The sequence below is a fragment of the Musa acuminata genome, chromosome BXJ3-4 (genome assembly GCF_036884655.1).
Source record: "Musa acuminata AAA Group cultivar baxijiao chromosome BXJ3-4, Cavendish_Baxijiao_AAA, whole genome shotgun sequence".
NCBI classification, from domain to species: domain Eukaryota; kingdom Viridiplantae; phylum Streptophyta; class Magnoliopsida; order Zingiberales; family Musaceae; genus Musa; species Musa acuminata.
In genome coordinates, this window is record NC_088352.1 from 42,944,843 (window position 1) to 42,959,693 (window position 14,851).

The following is a 14,851-nucleotide window of genomic DNA, read 5'->3' on the forward strand; positions in this document are numbered from 1 at the left end:
TAGGTAACAAGAGAGATGTCAACACAAGATGGTAATTACAGTGCATTGGATTTAAGAACAAATCACCCATGCATTACTTATTCAGTGGGTGGGAGTTCCTACTGGTTATAGTGCACAATGGGAGAAGAAAAAGAAAAAGAACATAGAGATACTACTTACCCTCCAACATGACAACTGGGTCGACGTTCATACATAGCATGCAGTCTAATGCATTTAATTACAAGCCTTCAAGATAAGTTCTCTATGGACTCATACAGCAGACTAAAGTGAGTGACCTTTAGAAGCTGATGGTCATCAATATGTAGGTCTTCAACAGATTCCTGGCATGTTGTTCCATGGCCATGAACTGATATTCCAGTCGTGGTCTGAGGATGCGATGGAGACGGGAGAAGCCAACTGATGTATGTCGAGCCCTGTTTCGTTGCCCACCATGGCCGGTGACTCTGTGCTGTCGGTATTGCACCATTCAGGGATCATCGATACTGGCGGTGCCGGGATGTCAAGGAGTGCAGATATATCGTCTTGCTCGGTGTTGGCATCGCACCGTGGTTCACTCTTATTCTTGGATCCTGCTAGAAGGGCTAGCCATTGGTAATGCAGCACAAATAGTATGAGTTAGAACACAAAATGCAATCAGAACTTTACAATCAAAGCTTTTTCAGATGAAGAATAGAAATTATAGAAGAAAAAGGAAAGACTCATGAGAACAGACATCTCATTTATATAGAGGAGAATGTAGTCTAGCCATGTAAAATTTGAATTCCTTTTGAGATTCTAATAGCAGTGGTCAAAATGGATGTTCATGACTTAGTGAAATCAACACAAAAGCATAAGGAAAGCTTCAGTCAGATACATAGAAAGAACTGAAGAATTAGAAACAAGGGATGCGGAGAGAGAAAATTGAGAAGGAAAAGCTTGATGAAGAGAACAAAAAACAGTCAGCCCACTACAATGCCATCCGTGTCTGCCCAAAAGAGAATCTTTCTAAAAGAGATTTGACAGAGAAAAGCTTGAGGAGCCCCCATGAAGAGGATCAAATTTTACACTACATATGATGAGGGTTGGAGTGGAAATGGTCTTTAGAGATTTGTCTGTGATCCTACATTGGCAAGAACCTCGTGCGTGCCGGGTCGCTTTTTTTCTTTTATTTTGGCATTTATTCATACCCTTTAACAAACTACACAGATGCATCCAAAACGACAGAATTCGAAAGAATAAAAGATTAAATTGCAGACAAGTTTTCATATAAGAAAAAGGAGAGGAAAAGAATCACAACAACAATACATCTCTGCTTCTCACGGATATAAAGATTTAAGAGTGTTAAGAATTACTCTAAGAAGTCCTAAATTTCATACTTAGCTCATATAATTCTACTGCTAATGGAGGAAGATAAATTTGATCAAACTAAGTGGACAGATTCTGAGTTCTATTCTGTTGCGGTGCTTCTGTCTCAATCATGTTATCTCATATTAGTAGTTCTAATGCAGAGACTACCAACACATGGAACGGAAACAAGAGGATTAGTTCGATAGAACTCACCCATGTCGCAATCCAAGCCTTCCAACTTCGTGGCGGATCCCAAGGAGCAGCCTTGAGAAGTCTCCTTGATGGCTTCGCTGCTATCGCCGCCGAAGAAGACGTGCTCCCACACCGCTTCCTGCTCGCCGACGGTTGGCAGTGCCAAGAGCTCCCCGAGCTTCATATCCTCGGGGACATGGGCGTCCTGCAGCAGAGCCTCGAGCAGGCCGCTGCTGGTAAGACCGTCGCGGCCTCCGACGGGTTCCGGGAACAATTGGCATGAAGGGAGCTCCATTTTCGCCATCGTTGGCCACGGCACCGGCGGCAGCCGCTGCGGCCGGCTTACTTCATAATTTCCCGGCCCAAGCTGCTGCTGCGGCTGAAAAAGAGAGGTTGGCGTCGGCGGCGGCGAGGCGGGCGAGAGCGGGAATCCAAAACCGAGGTGACAGGAGAACAGATTTTGCGGGAGGGGAGGCAGAGTCATCCCCGACGAAGGCCGAAAAATGGCGGGATCCAGCAACGGGGCGGGCCGCAAGGAGGGGAGCCGGGCGCTGAACTCCGCGGCGGAAGGCGGAGGTGGCAGCGGCGGCGGCGTCCGGAGCAACGTCGAAGCCTGTTGCTTCAGCTGGTGATCGAATCCGACGGCCTCTTGCAGCTCCGGCGGGTAGATGGGAAGGCCGGCGCGCTGCCGGCGCTTGAGGCGGGTGTTCCAGTAGTTCTTAATCTCATTGTCCGTCCTTCCCGGGAGCTGGCAGGATGAGAGAAAAAGAACGAGTAGGAGAAAGAGATCAAATTTTGCACGAGAAGAACAGCCACCGTAACAGGAAGGAGAGGAGAAGGATGTGGTGGTGGTGGTGGTGGTGGAAGACAAGTACCTGAGCGGCCATGCGCGCCCATTTATTGCCGAGCTGGGCGTGGAGGCGAAGGATGAGGAGCTCCTCGTCGGGTGTGAAGGATCCCTTCTTGAGGTTGGGGCGGAGGTGGTTGGCCCAACGGAGGCGGCAGCTCTTGCCGCAGCGCGCCAGCCCGCTGTGCCGCTGCACCGCATTCCAGTTCCCCTCCCCGTGCCGCCTCACATGCTCCACCAGGATCGCGTCCTCCGCCGGCGTCCACGGCCCCTTCTTCAGCCCCCTTTCCGCCTTCTTCCCTCCTCTTTCTCCTTCCTCGGCCTTCATGCCTTCTTCTTCCTACGCTTCGCCTTCTCTTCGCTTCTCCTCCCCCTCTCCCTCTCCTTTTCACATACACTACCAACCTCCCCCTCCTCCTACTTGTCGTTTATATATACGCAATATAATTACAATAAACTAAGCGACGAAAAAGACAAAACAAAGCTAATCGAGAGGCATAAACACAGCTTCTTCTCCTTTTTCTAATTTGTAGATAAAAGGAGAGAAGAACACAACGAAATCTCTCCCTCGGTTCTTCTCCAGGACAGGGAAACGAGGGGGGATGGAGATGTTTTTATTGCTCGAGGTGGAAGAAGGGAGATGGTGGCGTTGCGATTCGAAGGGAGCGAGTGGTGGCGGTGGGTTTCGGAGCCGAGTATGTGAGTGGCGTCCAGGCAGGAGGTGGGGCCGCTTCCCAAGAGAAGTCGATACAGAGAGGCGTAAGAAACTGTGAGTGGCCGAGACGGACGCGGTGGCGCAGTGGGTCGATGAATGTGCAGATTGGGAGGGTGGGATATTTATATTTCATGTCGTTATGGATTAATTAAATATATAATTAGTAAGTAATTAAGAGAATAATTGCGGGGAGAGGTGAAGCATGGAGATCGGTCCGCGTACCCCCCGGGTGGCCTCACACGTGGTGCTCCGCCTCCGCCTCCGCCACCCCTCGGTGCTGTTAGCTTAACACGCCTGCCTTCGCCTCCTCCCTTAGCTTCCCCCCATCACCACCCACTCCCTCTTCTCTCTCTCTCATCATCATCATCATCATATCCGTCTGTCTTAAAATTGTCTTAGTAATCCACTACAACAGTAATTAGTTTAGCTTGGTCTCTCAGTTTGTTTTGTTGAAGTTACAATGGATCATCATTATTGGGTTATAAATGATTAAACTTAACGGTAACAGTTATTATTAGCACTGCCTTCGAAATAAGCATTAGGAAAAAAAATATTTATTTAATTACAGCAAAAAATATATAATTAATTATGTGCTTCACGAGAAGTTTGTTTGAGTTGAAGAAGCATATTAATGTAAATTAAACTTTTAATTTACAATTATAATATATATTTATTTGAAGGAATAATATATGCTTAGCTTATACTGAGAAGGATTGATGCAGGAGTAAATACTTGGCTCACAATTTGAAGCTGTCGTGGCCCACGATTAGAGCCCACCAATGCGACGCTAAATGGATCACCCTGGAAAATTTGCCGGGCCTGCTACGTCACCCTGGGAACACGTCGCGGGTGACTCTGCCCTGCCGGATTTGCCTGCTACCGTCCATTCTACGTACATGCACATCTATATCCATTGATCAAGTCCCTAAGACGAGTACGACACTGAAAGAGAAAGAGTCAAAAAGACTGCTACTAAGGAGTGACCTATCCTTCCCCAATGGATTTGATGTAAAGAGATCAAAGTCGCCGCTCGGCTTTATGGACTCTCAGCAATGACTTCACCGCTAAATTACACGTAGAGCGACGCATATCGTCGCTGGTCTTCCGTCCCACCGAAGGACGCCATTTTTGGTTCCCCTGCTCCCTTCTCTTGATACCTACCCGCTGCCAACGATCCCACCTAACTCTCTTCTCCGCCGTGGAAAAAGCCCTGTCTTCCCCACTTCTTGATCCGAAATGCGCTGATTCGGCCTTCGTGGGCTCTGAATTGGGGAACAGAGGATGGCTTCCCAGTCCCTGGCAGCGGCAACCGCTGGGCATGGCGGTGCCCGTTGCGGCCGCCATCATGTGGGGTGGAGGGCTCTGCCGAACTTCGCGGCTCCGGATTGGAGACGGGAGGGGGCGCGGGGCGGGATATTGCGTTGTGTCGGTGTCTGTCTGAAGCCCGTGGAAGATGACAACTTGTCTCCGTCAGCGGCACCGGTGCCGGCGCCGCCTTCTCGGTTGTCGGCGGACCAGGCGGTCGAGGAATCGAGAAAATGGGGTCGCGATTCGGGTTTGCTTCCAAGTATAAGTTCTTTCTTGGTGTTAAATCTTGCCGATTTGGTCTGGTTATGGTTTTAATGTGTTTACATACTTGGAAACCTGATGTAGCATTTATTATTACTGTTTTCGTCATGGCTTCTTTATCGCTGTGAACATTAGTAAGTGAAATAGAACTTTCCTGATCAGATGTTTGGATAAAATTAGATGGATCTCTTGTGCCGTAACAAAATTTTGATTTTACGATCCACCGCTCACTTGTCTCCGTTTCTTCAGATTAGTCATATTGCATTTTTTCTAACATAATGGCACAAAATTCTGATTTTTCTCGTGAATTTGCGTGACTATTGGTAAGGACATTGGTTTTGTTTTTATTGCTTTGGATGTGTCTAGGAAACGGTTTTCATGTAGTAAGAAGACACCTTCTGGCAAGAGATTTTGTTTTTGGTTTTAGACAAAGAAGAGAGTTTCTACTGATTTTATTGTTCTTAATGGGTTTTGATTTTTGTTTTAAATGTTTTTCAACATATGATCTCTATTTTTGTACAAGAGCTCTTGGAGAGACAGATTCAGCTTTGATGGGCAAATTAATAACTACATTTATAAGTAGATAATGGTGTTACAAACACTGGTTAATAGGATAGTTGAAATGCTATATAGGTTTCCTTTCTAGGGTTTAATCAGCTAGATTTATAAGTAGGACTATCAAGAAGTAATAGAAAGATAAATGTCTCTCATTCTTTCCTAACCTAAATAGAAAAAAGGAGTCTCATAATTTGTAGTCTTCTTGGCAGTTTCACATTTGGGTAGAGTTTGTGATATGGCCATCCATGATCTAATTCCATGGTGACTTAGGCATGGGGCCGCATTGGACGATAGCAACCAATAATTTTTTTGGTCTTATTTTAACTAACTATTGGCACACTCAACACATGTGGCGAGTGATAGTGAAATTCACACACCATTACCAGCAACTGTGCACATAAACTGGAAGCCTATGGCACCATGCGTGCTAATCTCTTGGTCTCTTGAAAGAAAAAAACTAAAGGTTTGACAGACAACCTGGATTAAATATTTGGGCAACCTGTGTATTCAAATAATAACGACACAAAAAAAAGCTCTTTCGGTGGTATTGAATGGAGATTAAAATGACACACACACACATATATATACACACAATGTATGTCCCCTATATCTGAAATGTATAGAAGCTCATGTTTCCATAAATGGTGATCAAGCCAGAACTTCCTTTTGTCGTATCTGTATCATTTTTGTTACGTATAACTTATTCTCTAGCCTGTCATATCCGAGTTTCATATACATTGGGTGAAGGGGTTGTGATTGATGACCATTCTCAAACTTTTTAACCTCATTTACATTTCATATAGATTAGTGCTTTTCAAGTTGATCCATAATGGTCCCAGATTGCAACTGTTGCTGGAAGTGCTAGCATGGAAGGTTCTTGTTCTGGACCATTGACTTCCTTGATTCTAACATGATTTATTGTAGTTATAGTTACCATGATCCTTTATGGTCTATATTCTTGGCATATTCATAGAAAAGCAGTACAAACTTCTGCATTTTTATTTTCCTAATTACCCTTGAAATTTAAAACTGTTTAGGAGCAAATTACTGGAGAAAGACTGTAGAGTTTTAGGACTTGCTCCATGTGAAACAAGGCCAACTGGCAGGTGGTTTCTGTAGAGGTTAAAGATTCATTAATGATCACTCAGTAAACTGGCATCAAAGATGAGAATTGTTTTTTCTAAACAAACAATAAATAAATTTAGGGCATTAGTACACCTATAAGATGATTAATGATATATAGAAGGTACTAGTTAGTGTTTGATATGGAGCTGCTAATGATTTGAAATTTTGGATAAAATCTTCAACTTCCATTAAAAAAGTGAGAGAAGAGAAAAGGAGCATCCCAGTTATCAGGATGTCTCAACTCTTAAGCATCCCAGTCTTACCTCTACATAAAGACTAGAGGACAACATAAATTTTGTTTTTTCTATTCTTTTTGACGGAAATACCACGAATCAAGGATTAGCATGCCAAATAACATGTGTCAGCATGGGTACAGCAGATGTGCCAAGCTAGAAAGCTGACATGCTCCATGCCATAGCTTGATGAACTTTCGGTTTCCCTATCCACACAGTAATGTGCTAACAGAACAAAATGGAGCCGCACCATGCTAAAATAAAGTACACACACACATTCCCCATTCCATGATGTTCTAGTTAGACATACAATGAATAAAATAAAGCATGGAGATAAAACATTATATGCAGTAAAACATATTAATAATTTTTAACCTAGCTTTTGCTTGAGCTACTGATGGGGAAAGAGCAACTATGCACACTAGCCATGCTGGTTCTTGCAGACATGACTTCGCATGATGCTTGGGAGTGTCGATGCATGAGCCTTTAGTCAATATTAAGGTCTGGGGAGGGTCAATATATGTAGACTTAATCCTACATACAAAGGTTGTTCACACGACACATATCCTTCACACGTGGATTGGAGCAACCTTATCGTGGTGCTAACGGTCACCCTTTTTATACAACCCTCTTTTGATTGTTATTATCGTCTGATCTTTTTAGTCTTTATTGCAACTTGTGGTATAATCAAGACAAGATTTATCTTACTTTAAGTTTTAAGATGGTCTACACTTGTGGCAGTATTTTCCTGCTGGTGAATGAAATGCTTTCAATTTGCAGAGCCATTGTCATTGACTGATCTCTCTGTTACTGAGAAAGGATCTAAAGTACGTGTAGCATATCAGGTATAGGCTGTTTGGTTGTACAACCATATTATGATTTTATGTTAAAGGTGATCACCTGCAGTAATCATGAACAAAGTTTATTCTTCTTGGCTCTTCTGAATAGGGTTTACCTGGTGCATTCAGTGAGGCCGCTGCCCTGAAAGCATACCCACAGTGTGAAGCTGTTCCATGTGAACAGTTTGAGGTTGCATTCAAGGTTCAGTAAGATATCATCTGAGGTGGATTAATCAGTCGAACATCAAAGCATGTGATCTTTAAGCATTCTTTTTCATTTACAGGCTGTAGAACTTTGGTTAGTCGATAAAGCAGTTCTTCCAATCGAGAATTCAATGGATGGAAGCATTCATCGGAATTATGATTTGCTTCTATGCCATAATTTGCACATTGTGGGTGAGGTGCAGTTGTCTGTCAACCACTGTCTTTTAGCTTTACCGGGTGTGAAGAAGGATGAGTTGAAACGCGTATTAAGCCACCCACAGGTTTATGTATAGCTATGTATCTATCTACTTATCACTACTAATTATTTTTTGTTTTTATCAATAACTTCATCATCTGCAGGCACTTGGCCAATGTGGAATTGCATTGAGCAAATTGGGTGTTATTCGAGAAAGTGTCGATGATACTGCTGGTGCTGCTCAGGTAGCTAATAGAATTTGTATTTCTATGCCTCAAGAGCTAAAGTTTGATCATTCTAAACCTCTTTACAGCTGATAGCTTTAAAAGGTTTAAGGGATGCAGGAGCAATTGCAAGTGCCCGAGCTGCAGACATCTATGGGCTTCATATACTTGAGGAAAATGTGCAGGCAATAGTTTTTATCTGATTAATATTAGTGTGGTAGATCTTTTCCTTGCATGACACCTTTTGTCTAAATTGAAATGCAGTTGTGGTTAGCATAGATTTGAAAATATCTCAAGTATATCATGATCATTTGCTGCTTCTCATGTTCTATGGGCTTTGTGGGATTTGGAATAGAACTAAACTCTTTTTTTTTTTCATTTTAAGTTTGGTTGTCACTGTAGCTGCATGCTCCAAGTAAATCACCATGATATTATTTATAACTAACATTGGAAATATCTAGTGTGTTGCTCACCCAACTTTATCTATTTAATTTCTTTTCTGTTAAATAAGTGCTCCAGTTACTAATTATATACCATCATACTGTTTTTGTATTTTTGACATGGTTTCTGTCTTGGAGCTTTACATGTTTGGCCAATTCTGGTGAAGCAGGTTTGATATTGATAAAAAAAACGTGGTGGCTTATTGTCATTTCAATCACTGTCATAGAGTTTCATATTCTACCAAAAACCATGGTGACTGTTTTACATTGAACAAAGAAAATGGTAAAACATGGTTCCGGTCCTGGAGCTTTACATGTTTAAACAACTGTCTAGACACAGGACACTGGCATTGACTAAAAGAATGTTGAATGTTTATAATACAAATCACTATCAAATTGTTGAAACACTGGAACATCTTTATGTTGGTCATGCACCAATTCTAATTTTTCATGAAAAAGTTACTTTAATACGTTGAAATACATAAATAAGCTGATGTAGCGACTGACTTATCTGTAAATACCGTATAGCTTAATTTAGTCCATCTGATGAGGTTCCATCCATGATAAGGCCATAAGGAATCTTGACTGATACAAATTTGTTTACTGAAGCTATCAGTGCATGATGTTCTCTGACAAATGTTGTATTGACAGACAACTATTCGTTGAATGTAATTCTGACAGTCAAGGATTCTCAAACCTTTTACCATAGTAGGACTGCAGCATTTGAATCTTTTTTGTCTGCTTTCAGTACTCAGATTCTGATCATCTGTAGTAATGACAGGATGTCCCAAAAAATGTTTTAAGGTGTCTTGTTCTTGCTCGTGAACCTATACTTCCCAGGACTGATAGGCCCTTTAAGGTATAATACTGACATGCTGCCATGTTTTAATGCAATTTTATATAAAAGAATGTGAAGGGAAGTTTTTCACTAATTGTTTCAGACTAGCATAGTGTTCACTCTTGAAGAAGGTCCTGGAGTATTATTCAAAGCACTGGGGGTTTTTGCTCTGAGGAAGATAAATTTGACAAAGGTATCTAAATAAAGTAATCTAACTTTCAGCCTTTACAGGAACAACTATTTTTTTCATCAAATTGATAATTTGTTGATCAACTTTAGATTGAGAGCAGGCCCCAAAGGAATAACCCTCTTAGGGTTGTTGATGACCTGAACCATGGTACAGCCAAGTAAGAATGTCAGTTTTTTTAATTTCTTTTCATCCAAGTGCTTGCCCATTTTTATACTGCTTGTATTCTTATTGTGATTTTTTCAAAGGTTGCATGTGCCAATTTTTCTGACTTATGCCAACACTTGGTCTAGTACTGTCTCAAGGGCCTATCTAAACAACATTGGGTTTGCATAGCCCATGGGAACCATGCAAACTAGCATACACATTGCAACACATTATAACATGGGATGCACATTGGCAACCTTGATTTCTTAATATCAAAGTATAATTTTGCACTGCAGAGATATTTATGCTTGGTTCTTTTGAGTTAACTCCTATATGCTACTTAAATGATGGTTTTTGTTTTTAGGTACTTTGATTATCTATTCTATATTGATTTTGAAGCATCCATGGCTGAGCCTCGTGCACAGAGTGCTTTGTCCAACCTCCAGGTTAGTTTATTGCTCTTTATTGTAATGTTTATTAGATATTGAAATGTAATGTTCTTTCGATATTGAAACTTTCAGAAAGATTCAACAGTATCTTGCTTATTAACTTCTATTTGTGCTGCAGGATCTTGACTACTTGTCAGGAATGTTCATATCAGGAATATATATATATATATACATATATATACATATATATATGTGTATGTATGTATACATGTATGTATATGTATACATGTACAAATGCACACACACACACACACACACACATATATATATATATATATATATATATATATATAATCATGAGAATAGTACCACTAATTGCCAATTAATTTATACAGAGATATTCATCCTTCAAACTTCAAAAAATTCCTGCAAAACTCAGTTAAGGGTTCAACAAGATTTTTAGAGAAATGATCATTAGCAACAAAAACCTTTATGTAATGTACAGCAAGGTACAAACTTTTTGTACTGCCAAGTATCAAAAAGTAACTGCCTTTTTTATGCTCATATTGACCTAGAAACAGTTTCTACCTGTTAATCTCAGCTGCAAAATCTTTGGAGTACCTTTGACTCCTTTTTTTAACTGCCCTAACATTAAGGAACCTAGGTCGATACTCAATATCTATGAAGCAAGATTTTACTAATGCTATAACTGTCAATCTGTCATTCTTATTAAGTTGTTCAACATTGTTTTCCATTTCTGTATATGATGATCCTAAATGGCTGCAAGGAGAATTGACCTGACTGCTTCTTTCTATTCCATTGACCTTTGGACAGTTTTTTTTTCTTTGCTCTTTGTTTTGAAACTCAACCTTGCTCTGGTAAGCTTAGATGATAAGGCATCTTGGTTCAAAATCTGGAATCCTTCTTATGAGTAATAATTAACTGTTGTTTTAGCTTTTAGCGAGTGACATGTGGTAGCTTAAGCATATTTGTGACTTTTATAGATAGGACCTAAGAAAAAAGTAACCTGCTACTTCACAGTCCTTTTTCTGCTTAGTGTCCATGGAGCTAAAATGTTGGTTAATGTTACTTTTGAAATTTCAAGTTGTACAAGTTCTTGCACATTATGTGGTATTCGCCCTTTGTGATGGTTCATAACTGCAACTACTTGCATGAGTCATGCGCTTGGACTTATCAATCTGATCCTCTCTTCATCCTAAGAATTGTTAAATTTTTCACATCCTCTAGATTCTTTTTAAGCGTAAGTGTATTCCATGACCAATTTAAATTTTGTGTTTTTATCCATAAATATTGGATATTTAATATCCCAATGTACTCATAAAAAGATAATTAGATTGGACATGCCTAAGAAAAAGGTGCTTAATGTCACATTATGATTGCTTAATAGTATTAGTTATCGTGATTCATATGATACTCTGGACTTAAACCATGTAATACGAGACACAAGCGGTACTTATTTTGTAATATGTGCCTGTGCAGGAATTCGCGACCTTCCTTCGTGTACTTGGATCATATCCAATGGACACAACTCTGTAACTGTGTCGACATCTTGCAGCTTGATTCTTCCTAGCAGCTTGAAATCAAGAATGTACCTAAAGCCATGAAAAGAAAGTGTGGTTATAACATTTGCGTTCTCCAGGAGTCGAAGTATTTGGAATCCTATTTCCATTAGGTGATAAATTTTACTTGTTTGAAGTTCTTTTTAGTTCTTTGCTGCCCGAAAGATTCAGAAAAGCACATCATCCATGCATGAGAGCAGCTGATAATTGAACATGCACATCATTGTACTTTCGGCAATAGCCATATAGCGATTGTTAGAAAACCTCAAGTTTTATATCTTGTAGTTTTTCATTAATAAGTATAAAATATATGTTTGTGAACATCAGATCCAGACTGAAACTATTACAATTCTTTAAGACTGATTTATACTGTTCTTATCCCTGAATTTTGATATGTTGTCTTTTCATCATGCTTATGTTCATTTTTATTTTTATTTTTGAACTTTCAAGCAACAAAAAAAGGAAAAGTAATGGTGGAATGTTTGTGCACTCTACTGCTTTAAAGATTCTGTTCAGTAATGTAATATTTGTGCTCAACCCAATCTGATCATTGCAATTAAGCCGAATGCAATCACTTATTTCACTGATCATGATCTGATAAAAGTTGGTCTCTGCCAATCCACATATTCTTTACATGTCTGTGGGAGACATGTCCAAATCGTTGATTGTTATCAGATTTGGGTGTAGATCTTCCGTATGTGGATGAACAGAAGATTTAATCGACACAACCCTCCAAATCGTACTGAACATTCAGGTCTATCGTGCAAAGAGAAGGGTCAAAAAGTTTCGTCACCGACCAATCTCCACTGTGACAAAGGAAGACGCCAGTTCGAAGCTTCGTCCTCGAGCTAGCCAGGGAAAAGAACAATGTTTTGGTTGAGACCAGTAGATGCATTAATAGATAGGTAGGAAGAGAGAGAAAGAGAGAGAGAGAGAGAGAGAGAGAGAGAGAGAGAATTTTGATTTTTTTTGACGGAAAATATCTTTATTTTTAGAATTTTTAACAATATTTTTTAATCTAATATTTGGAATACCCCCACACCACCTAACCTTTTGCCCTCTCTTTCCTTTCTTTTCCTATGGATTGATTCGTAGAGTGAATCCAATCGATTACATTATTGTTATACTATGTTACTTTGTTTTAACAATACCGAAAAAAACTATAATATAGTAAAAAATATTTTTTATAAAATTTATATAAGGATATTATGTTATATTTTCTTTTACTGCATTACAGTATTTTCTTAGTATTACTAAAATATTATAACACAGTGTGAAAACATTATAATTACATCGATTCATCCCATAGATCGATCCATGAAAAAAGAAAGACAAAAAAAGGAAAATCTATTAAATCAAAAGTATTTTATGTATTATGTATAAAAAAGGGCACCGTTAAAAATTCTAAAAATGAAGAATATTTCTGGAGAAAAACCTAAAAAAGAGATTTTTTCTTTAAAAAATCGCTAAAACATGTTTGGATAGAAAGAGATACTATTCTATATTTGTTTTCTTCCCTCTCTATCTCTATCATTTTAATTAGTTAAAATGATCCAACTGTATCTTTCTTAATCTCTCTCATTTTTATTAGTTGAGGTACTTAGATAAGATGAGTTTATTATTTATAAAGTTTCTAACATCAAAGAGAGAAGGAAGAGACAGAAGAATGACGGTAACTTGCCGAAGAGCACCAATGTGTTGTTCAAAAATAATCTACGTTTCACGCTTCTATTTATATTGTTTCAAGTCTCATAACTTTAATTTTAAAAAATAATAGAAGTTGTTTTCTTCCAATTTTACGTTTAGTGTTTTCCGTGATAATTATGTCATCCATTAAAATTTTTATTCGAAAAGTAGTATCGATTAGATGGATCATCAAACCTAAACTCATACAGATCATTATTAGCAAGAAAAATGTTTTGGTTGTGACATCCAATGAAAGAAGCTTACCTAACAACACTTGGAGAGGGCATTGAGTAGCTGAGAATTAGTTGCAGGTCACACCTTCTCTTCTAACATGCATATGTTTGACATTAGCTGCAACCAGCTGCTGTCACATCGACATCTAACTTTGTCTCATGGAACAATTAGGTTTCAGTGTGTTCATGGAACATTTCATGAACATGAAATTCCTAGTCCACATGGATTGATCAAACTGATGTAACAAGTTTCACTGTTCTTGATAAAAGTAGGCTTTTGGTACACCAGAATTCACCAACTGGATTGTCTTCATGCATTCTAATTTATTATTCAAACTGCCCCAGTGAGAAAAAAAGAAAAAGATTCATATCTCCTGAATCCATAAAAGAATTGGAGAAGGTACATGTCAAAATCAATCCCAGTTCACAAAAATAAGTAGGAATAAGCCAATTGCATATATAAATCTAAATACAAAAAGTTTCAGCTCATGGTTCTAAATTTGCTTTGATGTATTCACAGACAAGGAAGCTTTTCTGTCACTTGAATCATGAACACTTCAACCTTCAGAATATATTTGATTTTACAGCTAAAATAAAAACAGATTGATGCAAAGAACTTGGATCAAATAATATTTCAGATAAATTCAAGGCCAGATCCAATCAACTATGAAATTCTTAGGTGTAGTCAGCTCAGGAGGTGGCAAACTTGAAGCTTAACCTTCCTCTCTGCACAAAAAGATGAACACATCCCATGTGGTGCCCCTTCTTTGTCAGATGGCTGAGTGGTTTCCAAGGTAAGTATATATCTGACTTGCCACAAAGAAATCCTCATCAAAAGAAGAGAAGAAGCTCTGCAAGCTTAACAGTCTTGCCTCCTTGAATCTACTTTCAGATAAGAGAGCTCATCAATCCTTCTTCTTTCATTCCATGTGAAGTGGAAGGAAGAGGCAGTTGGGAGGTCATTATTGAAAGCATGGTCTTCTCTTCTTGTTGGCAATATTATTTGCCCTCCCATCACTCTAAGAATCCATGTGACTGAAGGGCCTCTTAAAGGACCACACATGCTTGAGGCCATCTGTTCTTGCATCATTCTGCTAACTCAATGCATGAAACAGGAAGCTAAGTTTGTTGCTTGATTGGCCCTACCTGCAAAAGGAAGCAATGAAATATCATATCATTGCAATTATTGACTGGTGTGTTCCTTGGAAAGATGAAGCAGTAGTGTGTCTCAGTCATAGTAGTAAAGTTATGTGCATGGTTCTTGGGCATAACAAGCACTTATTGTGGTGCCTAGCCATCATTTGTGTTCATGCTACTTGGGCA

At 39.4% G+C, this 14,851-nt stretch overlaps 2 protein-coding genes across 3 annotated transcripts; one reads left to right on the forward strand and one right to left on the reverse strand.

Moving 5' to 3' along the window:
* Positions 1 to 45: 45 nt before the first annotated feature.
* Positions 46 to 3,003, reverse strand: LOC135634749 (transcription factor MYB97-like). Of its 2 annotated transcripts, none has more exons than XM_065145311.1 (3): positions 2,394 to 3,003; positions 1,540 to 2,266; positions 46 to 569 (listed from the first exon to the last, which is right to left on the reverse strand). In XM_065145311.1, the coding sequence occupies exons 1-3, from the start codon at positions 2,691 to 2,693 to the stop codon at positions 310 to 312; spliced, it is 1,287 nt and encodes a 428-aa protein (XP_065001383.1). In that variant the 5' UTR covers positions 2,694 to 3,003; the 3' UTR covers positions 46 to 309. The 2 variants fall into 2 exon arrangements, with proteins under 2 accessions (XP_065001383.1, XP_065001382.1); XM_065145310.1 differs by having other exon boundaries at positions 46 to 581; positions 2,394 to 3,001.
* A 1,033-nt stretch (positions 3,004 to 4,036) lies between these two features.
* Positions 4,037 to 12,003, forward strand: LOC135634750 (arogenate dehydratase/prephenate dehydratase 2, chloroplastic-like). The gene is made up of 11 exons (XM_065145312.1): positions 4,037 to 4,647; positions 7,346 to 7,410; positions 7,514 to 7,606; positions 7,689 to 7,889; positions 7,969 to 8,049; positions 8,118 to 8,213; positions 9,250 to 9,327; positions 9,410 to 9,499; positions 9,586 to 9,653; positions 10,005 to 10,086; positions 11,530 to 12,003. The coding sequence occupies exons 1-11, from the start codon at positions 4,362 to 4,364 to the stop codon at positions 11,584 to 11,586; spliced, it is 1,197 nt and encodes a 398-aa protein (XP_065001384.1). The 5' UTR covers positions 4,037 to 4,361; the 3' UTR covers positions 11,587 to 12,003.
* Positions 12,004 to 14,851: the final 2,848 nt, after the last annotated feature.